Source organism: Bacidia gigantensis, assembly GCF_019456465.1.
Source record: "Bacidia gigantensis strain McMullin 20006 chromosome Unknown contig_231, whole genome shotgun sequence".
Lineage (NCBI taxonomy): Eukaryota > Fungi > Ascomycota > Lecanoromycetes > Lecanorales > Ramalinaceae > Bacidia > Bacidia gigantensis.
The window spans coordinates 1,139,769-1,156,688 of NW_025408598.1; the positions used below are offsets into that span (position 1 = coordinate 1,139,769).

The 16,920-nt window shown below is 48.1% G+C and overlaps 6 protein-coding genes across 6 annotated transcripts; 5 read left to right on the forward strand and 1 right to left on the reverse strand.

Annotated features, from left to right (window-relative positions):
• Positions 1 to 2,662: 2,662 nt before the first annotated feature.
• Positions 2,663 to 4,576, forward strand: KY384_004369 (uncharacterized protein; the record flags this gene model as incomplete). The annotated part of the gene is made up of 4 exons (XM_044812875.1): positions 2,663 to 3,535; positions 3,593 to 3,756; positions 3,817 to 4,375; positions 4,409 to 4,576. 4 exons carry the CDS (start codon positions 2,663 to 2,665, stop codon positions 4,574 to 4,576), a joined length of 1,764 nt encoding a protein of 587 aa, XP_044670295.1.
• Positions 4,577 to 5,215: 639 nt separating this feature from the next.
• Positions 5,216 to 8,684, forward strand: KY384_004370 (uncharacterized protein; the record flags this gene model as incomplete). The annotated part of the gene is made up of 3 exons (XM_044812876.1): positions 5,216 to 5,620; positions 5,689 to 8,493; positions 8,547 to 8,684. 3 exons carry the CDS (start codon positions 5,216 to 5,218, stop codon positions 8,682 to 8,684), a joined length of 3,348 nt encoding a protein of 1,115 aa, XP_044670296.1.
• A 701-nt stretch (positions 8,685 to 9,385) lies between these two features.
• On the forward strand, positions 9,386 to 10,599 carry KY384_004371 (uncharacterized protein; the record flags this gene model as incomplete). The annotated part of the gene is made up of 2 exons (XM_044812877.1): positions 9,386 to 9,457; positions 9,505 to 10,599. 2 exons carry the CDS (start codon positions 9,386 to 9,388, stop codon positions 10,597 to 10,599), a joined length of 1,167 nt encoding a protein of 388 aa, XP_044670297.1.
• A 104-nt stretch (positions 10,600 to 10,703) lies between these two features.
• Positions 10,704 to 11,243, reverse strand: KY384_004372 (uncharacterized protein; the record flags this gene model as incomplete). Its single annotated transcript, XM_044812878.1, has 2 exons — positions 10,704 to 11,118; positions 11,170 to 11,243. The coding sequence occupies 2 exons, from the start codon at positions 11,241 to 11,243 to the stop codon at positions 10,704 to 10,706; spliced, it is 489 nt and encodes a 162-aa protein (XP_044670298.1).
• A 178-nt stretch (positions 11,244 to 11,421) lies between these two features.
• On the forward strand, positions 11,422 to 12,127 carry KY384_004373 (uncharacterized protein; the record flags this gene model as incomplete). Its single annotated transcript, XM_044812879.1, has 2 exons — positions 11,422 to 11,448; positions 11,651 to 12,127. The coding sequence occupies 2 exons, from the start codon at positions 11,422 to 11,424 to the stop codon at positions 12,125 to 12,127; spliced, it is 504 nt and encodes a 167-aa protein (XP_044670299.1).
• A 2,944-nt stretch (positions 12,128 to 15,071) lies between these two features.
• KY384_004374 (uncharacterized protein) lies at positions 15,072 to 16,755 on the forward strand (the record flags this gene model as incomplete). The annotated part of the gene is made up of 2 exons (XM_044812880.1): positions 15,072 to 15,555; positions 15,689 to 16,755. 2 exons carry the CDS (start codon positions 15,072 to 15,074, stop codon positions 16,753 to 16,755), a joined length of 1,551 nt encoding a protein of 516 aa, XP_044670300.1.
• Between the last annotated feature and the right edge of the window lie 165 nt (positions 16,756 to 16,920).

The following is a 16,920-nucleotide window of genomic DNA, read 5'->3' on the forward strand; positions in this document are numbered from 1 at the left end:
TGCAATTCGAGTCGTGGAAACAATTGGGAGCCTCTCTCGGGGTTTTAAGACATCGTGGCTGGAATTGGGACTGCCATTTGATCGGCCAAACTGTAAGGGCGGGCAGAGGATTGCTGTGATAGATTGAGAGAATCCTTGATAGAAGGAGCTTTGGTCTCTTCGATGTGTCTTGCTGTGACTTTCCAACTCAGACGCTTTCAATTGGAGGGCGACGGTGTGGTTGAGGAATGGAGGAGGGTAGTGATGGTCGTGGGGACATGTGCACCGTCATCCAACATCCCTTCTTCTTTTCCCCTGTTAGGGAAAAGGGTGGCTTGAAATTGGGAAGGCTAGAAGAGCCTCTAAAAGGGTTAGAGAGGGGCGGATTCCTTTCGCTAACCAGTCGCGGAGGTATAAGTTTTGTTGGCTCGATGTCAAACGATCCAAGAAACTTCTGCCATAATAGAGACGGTGCCAGATCTTCTTCCTGCTGATCAAGGTTCAAACGGGCACATCGTAATCTCCCCACCGCCATGTTGCGCTCGCCGTTCCCGTGCATTTGAAATTATATCTATTCTTACCACGAGGGAGCAATAATTATCGCAGCCCCTGGGGATTGCGAAAACGATCAAGCATGCGGGATGATCTCTGACGGAGAGGGAAAGGTCGTTCCGTGTGGCTCCAAACCGTTCTCGCCCATACTTTCATTAGTTGCTCGTTTTCGCGTGGATCGACGGCTTGCCGTGTGCGGAAAGGCGGAAGGAGGAGCAAGAAGCACCTTGATGCACCCAATCGGAAGGCATCATCAAGACTATATGTTCAGTGGCTGAAAGTAAGTCCGTCAAAGGCCTGAAGTCCAGATCAAGCCAAGCCAAGCCCCAACCACCATCTGCACCGCAAGCAGACCCTTTGGGATATCAATCTCCACAATCTCCTTCCACCAGATCGATGGCCTTCTCGAGTTGAGCCTTGTCTGATCTCCCAAGACCTGAAAGATCTCGCCCTGGAAAGCACCCAATATAACCCGCCGCAACGTTCGTATCTAGCGAAGGAATGCTGTGAGGACTTTGCCAGCTAGCGATGGTGACCTTCTGACACACTTGTCTGGCTGTTTTGGTCTTGCTTTGCAATTTAACCATAGGATCAAGCGTAAGGCTCCATTGGATGAACAGAGCACCCTCTCCAAGTGCTGCTGCACAATGACCCAACTGGTTTGCTTCAACATGTCTTCATTCAGCCTCCTACCCATCCAAGCGTACATCTTGAGTCTGCTTCGCCCTCCAGCTTTTGCAATTCATGATGATCCTTTGGGTCTTTCAAAATATCACAGCTGAGCGTGATGACATATGGCTGTTGTGATGACTTGTCCTGTTCTCAAACCAATTCATACTGAGAGTGTCCGTCCACTGAATCAACGATAAACCCCTACTTAATTAAGGGCAAGGTTGAGTGAGCACGGGATCGCTGGGATATCGTCAACGCTTTTGGCTCCGCTCAAGAGTGGGAACTCTAACGGCTATATCGCTTTCATCGGGGTGGCTTTCCTAGCCAATTCTTTGGACCGGCTCTGACGGTAAGTCGCTGACACCCTGAGTGTGCACAACTCGAAAAGTGCAACCGATCGAATACTAGGGCATGGTCCAGAGGATTCTCAACGATCATCTAGTAAAATTCGTCCGTATCATCGTTAATCAAATCAATCGATCCAGCACCCCGTCCTTGGTCAATCAACCTGAAAGCCAGACCTCGGCGAGCTTACGCTATCACCCACTGACAATAAAGGTGTTCTACTAGCGATTCGTGAGGTCTTGTGTAGCAGAAAAGGTAAGTTGCTCAGCTTGTGCATTGCCAGCCTCTACTTGACCACCAGATCGCGTGAATGAACACGTTTGACCGAAAGCTCTCATGAAAGAAATATCAACTTCTTTGTTAGAACGGGCTGGAAAGAACCACTACGACTGCTATGTCACTAGCTTCTAGTGTGTATATTTGACATAAGCGATTGTTCAGGAGCACTGTAGCAATACAGACTAGCTTGATTTCGCCTCTAGGCAGATCTTGGTTGGATCACCTGCGTCGTCCGCACTGTGGCAATTCCACAACCTTGGAGGTGTCAATCCATCCCTCAAACTGTGAGTGGCTACAGGGAAGAAAATAAATAACCCTGCGTTCGCTTTATTAACGCTATCTGTACAAGATACAGATAGCTTTATTGAGTGTGAAAAAGCGATGAAGGTATTGCTCGCTCTTGACACGTGATAGGAATATAAATGAAGGCCACAGTTTACACTCGGCAGGCATCGGTACTGGGGACGATCTTCTGACCTCGCTTCGAATGTGTTGATTCACTTTTGGGCAATGCTAGATGGTACTAGATTGGTCTCCTGTGACTCGAGGTGGAAAACTGCACGCGCTACAATGCTTAATCTCTTGCAATCTCCTTATTGCAATCTCCTGTAACACAACATCATCACAACAAAATTCTCTGCCCACAATCGTGTTCTCTTCTATAGTACTTCACGCAAGAACTTTGCCAGGAATATCTCCACATGCAAAATTCCCTCTCTCACTCACCAAATCTGGAGCCAATCCAGCCAGACATACTTCAAGTTTTGCATTCAGTACAAACAGTTGGCAGAAAGGAGGGAATATGACCAGAATGCAAGTACACGTCCTTCTACTCATGTCCAACGCCAAAGCATGGCAACTTGGCATACGATCAACCCCCTTCTTCGGACCCGTCTCAGAAATGCGTCAAAGCTCTTCGTTATGGTCATGTAGACAGCAAGACGTTCATCAGCTAATTGGTTGCTACAGTCCACAATCACAGTTGACGCCACGTGATGACGTTGGCTCCTTGGGGTTTTGCCCATTCACTCAAATGTTTTCAAACACGATCGACAGTAGCTCGGCTGAGTGCACTAGACCAACACGGTCAAAATATAACCTCCCAATCGCTCTCCCTACTTTACCTAGAGATGGGTCGCTTGGCAGCAGGAAAGTGGGCCGGCCTCCCGCATCGTCTCGAGCATTGGTCGTCGACAACGTACCCTGCAACACATACAATTCTTCTTCTTCAGAAAGCCAGAGAACTGAAAGTAGTTTTGGAGCTATTGGCGACCATCTCTCAAGCAAAGGCAAAGTAGCAAACGCGTTAGACACTCCAGGAGACGGCGTTAGCCTACCTTTCTACCAAACTTACGAGTCAAATATCAGCAGGCTGGTTCAAAATTCTGAGCCAGATCGGCTGAGCGGTAGTGTGACCCACGTAGACACTGCTATAAGCAGAAATCAGGTAAACGACATAATTCGGATAGAGCCTTCGCAGAAAAATGTACTAGAGTTCTTAGACTCGATTGCAGAACACTGCCAATCACCCCAGAGCATACAGAATGATCATCATAAGTCAATTCCCGCGACCCCAATACCTATACCTGAGGTCTGGGTGAGACAAGGGCCATCCTACTGTGCAAAAACGCAGCTTGCAATGGGGCACGAATTGAGTCGCTCTAAAGATGGTGAACATGACCCTGCGACATTCGCTCTTCCGTACAATGTAAGTCTCGTCGCTAGATCATGGCGCCATGCAAGCCCAGCAGCTAACAGTTTCTAGTCTCTGGTTTACATGATGAAGGCTCCTAACGTCACAATTTTGAGACACTCTGTGAAAGACGGCGTTTGGACAAACAAGCAAGGCGCAAACAGAGTGCTTCAAAGTGCATGGGAAAAGCGAGGCTGTGATGAGAAAATCTTACTACTTTTCTCCATCACCCATGGGTAAGTACCCTATCAGCAACACTCGTTAACTGTTATTTTGTTAACAGAATCCATCAGTAGTAAACATAATGGGCAATTTTGCGGAATGGCAGAGATGGTCGGTCCCTACGAACCACACGCTGAAGCCCCACTGTGGGCTGAGAGGCATAAAGACGTCAGAGGCAGGATCAGTATTCGCTGGCTGGTAACCAAAGACGTGCCATTCACTGCATTCGATGACTTGAAATATCACGGGCAAGCAGTGACACAATTAAGGCACGCGAACACGATACCTGGTGAGACAGGTCGCGCAACGGTGCAGCGTTACTTCACAGCAGCCCATACGGATACAGCAATCCTCCATCCGGCATCTCGAGATGTTGGTCTCAATCGTCCGAACTACCATCAACCCTTCGATCAGAAGCAACGTTTTGGCTACCATCATTCCAGGCCACATCCACCCCGTTGGAGTGTCACACACCCTTCGGTGGCCCACAGCTCGGGCGTTCAACAAATATCGGCACAACACACCGGACTGCAAAATTCAATTCAATATTCCACTCAGCCTTACCCTCAACGACCGAATTATTACCGAGCCCAGCCACCTCTTTGGGGCGGGCAGTATAGGTACTCGCAATACGTATGAGTGTTTTTCTCTTTCTCTCTTTCCAAGCTTGGGCAAATGGTAGAAGCTAAAGGCGGTGCTGCTATCATGCGGCAATATATGGCGCTGATCAAGCGAAGGGCCACAGGTCAACTCAAGGGATTCATGTATGAGAGATGCTTGACGTTTGTGTTCGAGGAGACCAACTTCCTAGGCTCGCTCCTTTCTAGTAGTTGAGATTACAACCTGTAATTGTAGATCCGTACACAAGGGCCGTGATCCAATTCAACCCATGTTTGAACAGACTTTTCAGGAGCTTCAGTAATGGGTGCCTCGATCATGCCTTAGTATTATCGTGGGGTGTAAAAGAAGATGCAGTAAAGAAGAAGCGTGCATGGAGTGCACTAAGCCGCTTTTGGGCTCCGGGGTCGCCCCTCAGGTCAAGTTCTAGTTCTTCAAGACATTGATGCATCCGCAGCTCCCGCCGCAATACCAACTGGCCGGATCCACGCAAGACTTGTTGACCCTCGGGAGCAGCTGCAAAGATTTGGGCAGTTCAGAAGCACCACGTCCGAAGCTTAGCTGAGTTACTCGGAGAACACTTCCCGTTTCGAGGAGCCGCCACTACTAAGCCGATCACCAGCTTCATGTCAGCACACTCCAACCTCTTGAGAAGCTACTGCAGGATGTAGCCACAAACAGACAGCAGTCTTCCATCACATACAGCAAGATTTAGTATTACACATCACTACGATCAGAGTGCTCAAAGGGCAAAAGCAGCACGCGCCCTCGGCCGTGTCACACTCGCGTTTTCGACCATCATCATTCGCACTCCACACCCAACCTCATGTCACGTCTCACTTGAAGTGAGCAGGGATGAAACCCAAACCGCGTGGCCAAGCCATATCACCCTCCTCTACCCCCGTTGCCGCACCACTTCCTTCTACGCTGTCGCCACCGGCAATATCGAACGGGCAGCAAATGGACAGCAGTCTAGATTCACCACCTTTAGAGCCCAATACCAGCCCAAATGATACCATAGGCCAGTTCTCGTATGGACCTGCGACGCAAACGACAGTCGTGACAACCACGACTACGACTACAACAAAATTTCCTCCTCTGGTACTGCGCGCACCGCGGCACTTGAAGGAGCTAGACCCGAAGTTGTATCCCTTAGCTGCCTCCCCTACACCAAGATCAATTCGAAAATTGGTCTTTGAAGTGGACGGTCAGCCCACTACCTTTCAGGAGGCGGATGACACATTACAGACTGTGGAACAGGTATGCCAACTCATAACAATGGTAAGCGAGGGAAATACGATGACTGACTTAAGCCGTGTGTTTTCTAGTTGAGAAAGCAGAAAAAGGCATTGGCACAGTCTCATGGCTCCCTACAATCGGTTCGCAACATCTCAGGCCCTTTGGGTGGCCCTCACGTGAAAAGCTCCGCAAACCCTTCCCGAACATCTTCAACCTCCAATCGTCCGCTCGGTTCCTTTCAACGAGCCGGTACCAAGCGATCAGCATCCCCTGTATCAATATCAGAAGCCGCAAGACTGGCTGCTCAAGATGGTCCGCGCAAACGCAGACTGATAGCAGCAGAAGATAGAACAGCTCCTTCGTCGAATGACCGTGTCTCTAGAACATTGCAACCTCACTTACAAAAGCTTCAAACGTCTACTCCGATGTCCCCTGATTTGGGAGCTAATGCGATTACACAACTCCAGCAAACACCGGAATGGGATACACAGATCCCCCGTCCGCTAGATATGGAAGTGCAGAGATCTGCAGCCTCTTCAAGTACCTTCGAGAATGGGGGATTTGAAAACGAAGCTCAGATTTTGAGTCCTAAATCAGATGACGGGAGGAGCGAGGCGGATGAAACAGCGTTTGATCGGCAATCTTACAGCTTTGCAGATTCTGATTTATCCTCTTTTCGGAGTACCCAAAGCTCGAGAGCGATGATGACTCCAGGCATGGAGCGAAACAGTGTACAAGCTCATCATAATCCACACCGTCGCTCCTTCAGAGAACCATCTCGTGTACAATGCTGGCCCCGTCCTCAAGCATTGGATACTACAGCAACACAAGATGCCAGTCTACCAAGTCCAAGTCTTTCGCCAATCACTGCCTCGACGACTCTTGAAGGACGTCTGTCTCACACCAAATCTCGGCTGCCAAACTCACGCCAAAAGCGTTCGACCGATGCTCAGCTCAGCCGACAGCGAGAATATGACCAAAATGCTCTCAAGATCACAAACGTGGAGCGTGCCACATCCACCCCTCAAGCCCAATGGATTTCCGACTCAGCAAAACGGGAACAACATCTGACTCCAAGAGAAGACGTTGATCGTTCGCTCATGTGTATTCCACAACTCGTTGACGATTTCGAAGCGATGCCGGAGGAAATCAAACAATATGTGATTTATCAGCTTCTCAGGAGGAGCTCTAAGCCAGTGCTGCACTTTGTTGCGGGGGTGGTCAATCCAGCACTGAAAGTCGATTTTTTCAAGCATCTTCCACTTGAGCTTTCCGAAGTCATTCTTGGTCATCTTGACATCAAGTCTTTGAGCTCCGCTGCCCAGGTATCCAAGCGATGGCGACAATCCGTCGACATGTCCGAAAAGGTATGGAAACGTCTATTCTACGCAAATGGGTACACTTTGCAAGAGGGTGAGCTCGCCAGAGCAATTCGAGAAGGCTGGGGGTATCAGACTGTGTCTAATCCACGGGAAGCCGAACAAGATCTTAGTCTCCTTGTCGCAGCTTCTTCAGACATCGAATCTTCTACAGTAGTGAGTTTGCAGGATAGTGCACATCAACCACACCGCTCCAAGAGGAAGGGTAAGGCAAAAGGCAAAAGCGCCAGCAAGCCTTCACGCAGGAGAAAACAGGTGCCACTGTTTGACTCGCCTGATATTGATGAAAACGCCTTCCTTATCGTGAAGTCCGCAACTGATGGGCCTTATGCTGCTGCCAGTGCTGCCGCAGCAGCAATCTCCCTCCCGCACTCTAATGTGCACCTCTGGAAGTCAATCTACATGCGACACCATATCATACGGAAAACATGGCTGCAAGACGAGGTCGCACCAAGACATATAGCTTTCAGAGCTCATCAACGGCATGTTGTTACATGCTTACAGTTCGATTCTGAAAAGATTCTTACCGGAAGCGATGACGCTAATATTAATGTCTATGATACACAGACTGGAGCTTTGAGAGCTAAGCTGGAAGGTCACGAGGGAGGTGTTTGGGCCTTGCAATATGAGGGAAATGTCCTCGTTTCTGGCTCCACGGATCGGTCTGTAAGGGTTTGGGACATCGAACGTGGGATCTGTACGCACACTTTTCAAGGACATACCTCTACTGTTCGCTGCCTCCAGATATTGTTGCCACCTCCGGATGGTAGAGGTATGGATGGTCGTCCTGTGCTTCTACCTAAGACACCGCTGGTCATTACCGGTTCTCGGGATTCTCATCTGCGTGTATGGAAGCTCCCCAAGCCGGGAGATGAGCACCATCACCAGGCTGGCCCAGCGCAGGACGAGAGCACAGAATGCCCTTTCTACGTGCGGACTCTCACAGGGCATCATCATTCTGTGCGCGCGATAGCTGCCTATGGCGACACTCTAGTAAGCGGCAGCTATGATTGCAGTGTTCGCGTATGGAGAATATCTACTGGCGAGACTATGCACCGTCTCCAAGGTCACTCTCAAAAGGTTTACAGTGTCGTTCTAGACACCAAGCGTAATAGGTGTATTAGTGGTTCTATGGATAACGTGGTCAAGGTGTGGTCTTTGGAGACTGGCATGTCGCTATTTAATCTAGAGGGCCACTCGTCACTCGTTGGATTACTTGATCTGCAGCAAGATCGTCTAGTATCTGCAGCTGCAGATTCAACCCTTCGAATATGGGATCCTGAAAATGGGCAATGCAAGAGCACGTTAAGTGCCCACACGGGGGCCATTACCTGTTTCCAGCACGACGGCCAGAAGGTCATATCTGGCTCTGACCGCACGCTTAAGATGTGGAATGTCGCGAGTGGCGGATTTGTGAAAGACTTGCTCACTGACCTGAGCGGAGTATGGCAAGTCAAGTTCAATGAGCGTCGATGCGTCGCCGCTGTTCAACGTAACAATTTCACATTTATTGAAGTAAGTCACGCTTTTGGTGGCTAGCAAAACCATTCGTACTGACGTTCCATCAGGTTCTTGATTTTGGCGCCGCTCGAGATGGCGTATCAGAACACAAACGGGGCAAACGCATACTTGTTGATGCAGAGGGTCGCGAAATCATCGATCCACACGATACTAATCTCGAGGTTGACTTTATGGATGCTAATTAAAATGACAAATCATGAGAAGCGAAAGAAACGAGCAAATTTTCGATTACAATGTGGGGGATGTATGCATTGAAATTCTACTTCTGCGAAAATGATACCCGATATGGTTCGGACGGTTCTGTCACGATTATGACTTGCATTGCATTTACTTGCATAGCGATAGTTATTGTAGCGCGTGCTTCGGTAGCCCTCGCTACAGCAGCTTTAGACCAGAGACAAAGCACGTTCATGTTCATACGCAAAGACTAGACGCACATATTCATGATTCTAAGCATACAAGTCCGACCATCTCCATTGTCTGTCTTAGGGTTGCAATCATCTTCAGCCCTCCTTCCGTACGTCAGTCGTTAGAATATTGACAGTCTATATTTGTCTAGAAGAGGATGTCCTACTCTTGCATGTGGCTCATACATCACAGCTCAATGATTTGTGGAATGCGGTATCTGCTGTGCGACTATTTCTTGTGCTGAGCTGACGATCTGCTTGCTTGCAAGGCTACTTGAACAACTTCAAACCTTAAGAAGCGGAAGACAATGTTTTACAGCGAGCATTGGAAGTGGTACAGTCGGTAGGTCTTGCTTCACCACCATCCGAGGTCAAATGGCACTCTGCTCTCCGTTGCTTTTGAACTGCACAGACATTTTCCCTGGCTCAGCTCAAATTGAAATTTAAGGAAGTCAAGAGCGACGACTTGTGAAGTGGTCATGTCCTTTCCCAACAATTATGACACCTTTGACAAAGGTATTAAGCCTGCTCACATTCACCCACTGACTTTCGTACGTCAAGCTCGGTCTTTGCCCCTGCCATTCTGATGACTTTCTAGCTTCTATCCTCCGAGCCCGAATATGCGGACCTCGCACTGAGAGACGAAGCGACGCATTTCTGGGCCCATGGAAATGAGTCGGTCGAACAAGCACGACGATTGTACCTCATTTTTCGCATCGCCAAGATGATCCAAGCCTATATGGATGCTATGGGACTGTACCCTTTAATCTGGCTTTTTGAGCTACAATTTGAGGACGCCCTCACGCCCAAAGAACGAAACCAATTTCAATTCCAGTCGGTGTCCATCAAGGATTTCTGGGTCCCGTATTGGCGAAGACGTAGAGATGTATGGAGCCGAGACATAGGATACTTGCAAGTGTCTTATGGTGTTTGGGAGTTAGGAGTGGAAGTTTACATGCTGGCTCGCAACTCTTTGCAGCGCTGGCCCCGCATAGCTGCTGCTCCCAAATGTCACTCAACGGTGCTTACAAGCGCCTCATTCAACAAGATCCCATTTGAGATATGGAGCCTCATCTTGGGTCACCTGATAACACCTGTTCGTGCTCTTCATGAACTTTCTGGACGCGTATCAGACTTCATAGCACCGCAAATTCTGGGGTTGAATCGAGCCACTAGGATAGAAGCTTTAAGACTTTTGGACCTGGCCCCACTTACAATCAAGATTGAAGAAACAGACTTTGGAGGACTACCCTCTGACTTTCCTGGACTCTCCAATAAGATCCCTTGCACCAGGCTAATTGTTGACATTAACGTAGTCAAACTCAGCCAGCTGATTCCACTGCCCGTCCGGGCAATCCAGAGACTTCAATCTTCAGATTGGATGCAAGATTACATACAGTTCATAATCCGCGATTTGAGCCAACGAATCGGTAGCATGCCGAAACTTAAAGAGCTGACACTCAAAAGTCATCGGTCAGTCCTTCTGCCATGTGAGGCTGGGGATACCCGACAGGGTGTCAAGCTTAAGCTATTTCCCGACGAAGTTTTCAGGTGTTTTCGCAATATTAAAGGCCTTGAGAAGGTGGAAATTCTTGGTGACATCAGTGGACAGCTTATTCTGGAGCTTCAAAAGAGTATGAGGTCGCCTAGCTGTCGGGGAACAATTTTGTCTTCTGAACATGGGATGGTATAGACAGTCGATGATCAGCAGCATTGCTCTTGCACAGTCATGTGATGAATGGTTCTCGAGGTGTGGTGACTTTAGGGTTTTTCATTCAAGAGTTGTGGCTAGCTTTATCACTCTAAGCATTTTGGATTGTCATGATATAGGTCACCCGGTTTCCAAGCGTTTTTTGCTACTGGAAGTTTCTCACTGTTCAAACCAGTAGCCTTGAGAATAGACCAGCGCAATGTCTCCAAGCCTAGCTTATCAGGTCCGCCCACACTTACTTCTGAAGAGCAACACACGATCTCGGATGGTGCAATCACACCTGCGGAACTTTTGATATCTGCGGTAAATTTATCCAAAAGGGGTAGCTGAAGTACTAAATTCTCAAAGGAGCGCTTTTTGTCTGCTGTATATAACAAACGGTCCACCTTAGTGAGGACGATTTGGTGAGCAAGATGTTCCTGCTTAAGGAGAGAAAGGAGCTGTTGGTCAGAGCTCTTAAGGCCATGGACTGAATCAACGAGGACATATATCATCTTCAGTCTACTCAATGTCAGATAGAACTATAACAACTTGAAGTAAATAAAGGCCTACTGCTGTCTACCAACGAGATACTTGATGATCTCGTCGCCCCATTCTTTCTGGCTGCTCTTGCCATAACCAGGCATATCTACAAGGACGAGTGCTGGTTCTCTAGCCCCGTTTTCACTGGCAACGGCAAAGAAATTAAATGTCTTAGTTCGGCCAGGCTTACTGCTAGTGTGACATAGTGGTGAACCCATCAAGGCGTTGAGTAGGCTTGATTTACCTACATTAGACCGGCCAAGGAAAACAACCTCCGGCGCCATGGACCTTCTCACAGACCGAAAATTGGTAACCGAATAGATAATTTTGGGCGGTGCCCAGTTGAAAAATCCATATGCGTAGTGGAGTTGATCAGTTGTTGGAGGTTCTGAGCGGATGTAGTATGAGAGCCCGAATCGTTTCGTGCCACATTTTATTGGCGAGGCTGTGTGAATGTGCCGGATCGACCTGCTTAGAGATGTGAAACTGAGATAGTGAGTCGCCCACGTAGGAAGCAACATTTACAGATCCATCGTTGGGTTACATAAATGCGAGAGCAGAGATCATTGACTTGAGCCCCTTAGTACGGGATATCCCGGAGAATAGTTTACCCGTCCAAGATTTTGTTTCTCAAGCCTCACCTTTCAGATCGTCACCAATACCGGAAGACATGGCTATATCTGGTCCCCATTTGCGGTCGCTCTACCGCTCTATACTCCGTGAGCTACCACATCGCCCACTTTCGACCCCATCACCTATTCAACAGCGTGTTCGTCAAAGCTTTTCGACTCATGATGGGCATATCCAGCAGATCAATGAAATGGAGCAATTTATTCAATACGCGAAAGCTCAGCGAACCTACACAACGCTCCTCGAAAAATACAACCCGGGCATGTCCATCAATGAAGAGGACAAAGTCAGATTGACTGCAAAAAGGGTTGGAATGCACCTGCCGGAGGAGTTCACTACTACCAAGAAAGGTGATTGAATTGCTGAATTGCAGCTCTCCATTACAGAAAACGGAGCCCCTGGTCCTGGGTTTTAGTGCATTTCAAGTCCAAGGCAGTATTTTGCGAGGTCTTCGTGACTTGGAGGGTCGTCAGGAAGCCTTGTTGTAGAATCTTTGTCCCTAGGGCTCTTTTTGCCACGACATTGGTCGGCTGAGGGTCGGCGGAGCCTGACAGAAGGATAGCAGATCATACACGCTTTGGTCTACGCATTCAGGCGTTGGATGGGGCTCACTATCGCTCCATTGGGTTCACGATGATCAGGAAGGCTCTTTACAAGGAAAGTTGAGGAAGTCGCATGAATCTATAGGCAAAAACGAACTCAGTCCAAATTTCGTACGAGTCAGTACTGTGCGACAAGTATCACAGAGATTGACCTAACGAAACTGTGATTTGGTGATTGAAGATTCCGTGAACGCCCAAATCTAAAAACGACGGTTCTCTTACATCGTACATAGAAGCAACGTCATTGGCTTTGAAGCAAATAATCACCTATATACTTAGTTTTTGATCTCATGCATTATTATGTCAACTGAACGCGTCCTGTGCTACTGCTAGGGTGCAATTTTATGGTCATTCTTATGCATTTGTTGAAGAACTCCATTTTGTTATAGTGTCACGTGCCTCGGCTCGAAAGTACGCGACTTTCTCCTGACTTGAGTTTCGCAAGTGCAGCGCAACAACGCAATAAATGCGAACATCCCGACGCTCATGACGCCCTAGTTGTTGGAATTAGCCGTTCAAGGCTAGGAAGCAAACGGTCATGGCCATAGAATCAAAACCTAAGTACGATGGCAGGCTCTTCGGACTCCAGCTCAAATATGTCTCTCTCTCCCTGGTCAGTCCAAGATCAACATGAGAGGCGATGTAGAACTGACAGAGAACAGCTTGTATTCCAGAATAGCACTCTTATACTCGTACATATGCCTCGCTTCATCCACGATTTGGATTCAAGCTCACATCGCCGTAGCTACTGCATTATTCGCGCGTCATGCCCACAATTGGGGGGCAGCGGTACATCACTTCCACAGCGGTCTTCATGAACGAAATTCTCAAATTCTCAGTCTGTCTGACAGCTTCGTTATATGAAATTTCGCGAAGTACGCCTCCCTCACTACCTGCGACGGCTTTATTTAGCAGCTTGAGCAGCGCCATATTCGCAGGTGACAGCTGGGAACTTGCAATTCCTGCAAGCCTGTACGTTGCACAAAATTCTCTACAATACGTCGCTATTTCAAATCTGTCCGCAGCAGTACGTCTACTCAAATTCTTCGTGACATAATGTGGGCATGGAATCCATGTGCATACCCAATCGCAAATAGATCCTCTATGCCAGAGCTCTGGAATCTACAAGATGAAGGCCATGCTAATTGGTGACTGACACTATAGTCGTACCAAGTCACGTTCCAGCTGAAAATACTTCCAACTGCAATATTCAGTATCATACTTCTTCGGAGAAGGCTTTCATTGCGACAATGGGTCTCGCTAGCTTTACTCATGCTTGGTGTTGCAATTGTACAAATTCCCACCTCAGATCCCAACATGGCACCATTTTACATCACACATCCTCACTGGCACATCCCAAGATCTTTTGAGAATTGGCGTCATGCTGGAGTAGCAGCAGCGCAACAATTGAGAAAACGCTCTGCGACCTATGAGGGAATTGCGGAGGATGAAGGCTTAGTAGAACCACCAATGAATGCAGCCGTGGGATTTGCAGCCGCTATTGCTGGTTGCACCGTTTCTGCACTCGCATCCGTCTACTTTGAAAAGATCTTGAAAAAATCGACGAATTCCACTTCATTATGGATACGTAATGTGCAGCTGGCTTTCTACTCGCTTTTTCCAAGTCTGTTCATAGGAGTCATGTTCATTGACGGAGAGCACATCGCTAGACAGGGGTTTTTCGTGGGCTACAATTGGTTTGTATGGCTCACCATTGTGTTCCAGGCAAGTGGGGGCATACTCGTCTCACTATGTATCATGTACGCGGACAATATTGTAAAAAGTTTTGCTATGAGTCTCAGCATACTCATAGGATTATGCGCTAGCGTTTGGTTTTTTAATTTCACCATGACAAGAAACGTGGGTCCTCTCCAGGCAAATTCTTATCCAGCTTACCCATGTTTTAGTTCCTTATTGGTACGTCGATAGTGATCTTGGCTACATATCTGTATACAAGTACTGAGGGGCCTGATCGACAAATACCACCACCGATCAAGATCCACAAGTATGAGAAAACGACCATTGACAAAAGTCTTGGACGCCAGACCGGGACACCCAAAAAGCGGTCGACGACTCCATTAAGACTGTCGAGCGCTCAGTCATCATCACGCCCAGCCTCTCCCACTGGACATCACCTTCGCACTGGCTCTTCAAGAGAACAATTTGGTGCTAAAACTCGGGACGACTGATGATCCAAAGAAGCAAGTAGTAGTATAGTGTACGTTGTTTGTATATATGGGGAATAAAGACCGGCGTTGTGCCCCGTATGGGAGGCAATGGCATGACCCAAAGGGCTTGAAAAGTATAGCGTTCATGATAGTGAGATGCGAAGGTCAGCGACAACCCTTGATACCCCCTTTTTATTACATGATATTATTAGTGACTATCAGATGCTGCATATGTTCTTTGCGTATGGTTGAATCAGAAATCTTTCATTCGCCGTGCAAGTTCGTATCACAAGTTCATCTATTAGTACTGACCATACAATCGTGACCTTATGAAGATTTCATTCCATGGGTTTTGAAGGGTGCACAATTGAGTCCAGAGACTTTGTGCGTTACAGTCTCCTGCAGACGGGGTGAGGTACTCCCAAAATAGGTTCTCGAGCCCTAGCCGGCTTCTTGACGTCGGCAGCGATCTCTGATACCATTTCACTTCTCTCTCCCACGACAACGCTGTCCTGATATGCTTGCTCGGACAATGGCACATCAGAATGATGAAGTTCAAACCCTCATTCGTGATCTTAGAGATGCCCATGGTGATTACGCCTACGACGAAACCGAGCAACGGAATACCGTATTCAGGAGATCAAGTCCAATTCTGCGCGACACAAATGCTTCGTTCTCACACTTAAGAAAACCAAGAGCTCCTGATAATTACATGCCATTGCCAGTTTACAGGCCATTGCATGACAATACTGCCAATTTCGATTCATACAAGGACAATGAAGCCGCAGCGCTTGATGAATATGGTCTGTCTCCTACATACCACGCACACCAATCTAAAAGTGCTCTAGATCTGAATCTACTCGCAGAACCACTCTACCCACCTCACCGACAGAGCTTGGATGGATCTACCAAAGGTGCCATTGGTCGCTTTTCACTGCAACGTCACACGGCACCCTCACGTTCACCAAATTCGATCCTTCCACAGCGTCTGCCCCGGCCAATGAACAAAGGATCTAGTCGGTCGTCGTTCGCCTAATAGTCCTTCTCGTCTGACTACAAGCAGGGTCACTTACACTTCGCAAACCCAGACTCCCTACCAGTATGTCGACTATGCTACTTTTCAGATATCCGTAATGCTAAAAGCTATAGTTCGACCCCATCAAACGCCTTCCAAGCGTGATCTGATGTCCTCACCATCCCCAAATGCTCCAATCTCCAGTCCAACCATTGGTGTTAAACAGCGTCTACGCTTACAGACAGATTCTCAGCAGCCTCGGAATCGGTATACGAGGTCTCAAGTGACTCCAAACGGTCCGAATCTAGCTGCACCGGTTGACTTCCTTGATACCAACAGCCCTCGTCAGCACCACAGACAGAGATCTTTCTATGCGAATAACGATACATCTTCCCCTTCAGAATCCTTCGGAATGCAGGATACGAGAAAGCACGCGCCAGATGCTCCTCCCAGAGTCCAGGGCATTCAGTTGATCTCTCCTAATGAGCTGCCAGATCGATTTCGATCGATCTTCAAATATCCCATGTTCAACGCCATTCAGTCCAAGTGCTTTGCAACTGCTTATCAATCCAATGACAACCTGATCGTTTCTGCGCCGACTGGTGGTGGGAAAACTGCTATCTTGGAACTGGCGATTTGTCAGCTTTTGCAACAGCTCAAAGCAGAGGACTTCAAGGTTGTGTACATGGCACCGACAAAATCTCTGTGCTCTGAACGCCAGCGTGAGTGGCACACAAAATTTGCCATGTTGGATCTGCATTGCGCTGAGCTGACCGGCGATACGGACAATTATCACCTCCGTAGTGTACAGAGTGCTCACATCATCGTCACAACACCGGAGAAATGGGACAGCATGACCAGGAAATGGAAAGATCATGCAAGACTCATGCAGATGGTCAGATTGTTCCTTATCGACGAAGTACATATCCTTCGAGAAGCTCGTGGAGCTACACTTGAGGCCGTTGTCTCAAGAATGAAGTCCGTCGGCTCAAAGGTACGCTTCGTTGCATTGAGCGCGACGATTCCCAACTCAGATGACATTGCGTCCTGGTTCGGAAAGGACGCGGCACATGAACACACGCCAGCTGCACGAGAGGTATTTGGCGAGAACTTCAGGCCTGTCAAGCTTCAGAAGTACGTCGTAGGTTTATCTTACATAGGCAACGACTTCGCATTCGAGAAACTTTGCGATCCTGCGTGAGTCTGCTGGGATTCTACCCCTATGTCTCATCTCTCATGTCAGTCTAGGCTTCCCGGCATAATTGCCAAATACTCGCGTCATAAACCGATTATGGTATTCTGTGTCACACGGAAATCCACGGAAAGTACAGCCAAATTACTCTCCAAAATGTGGGCATCACAGAGA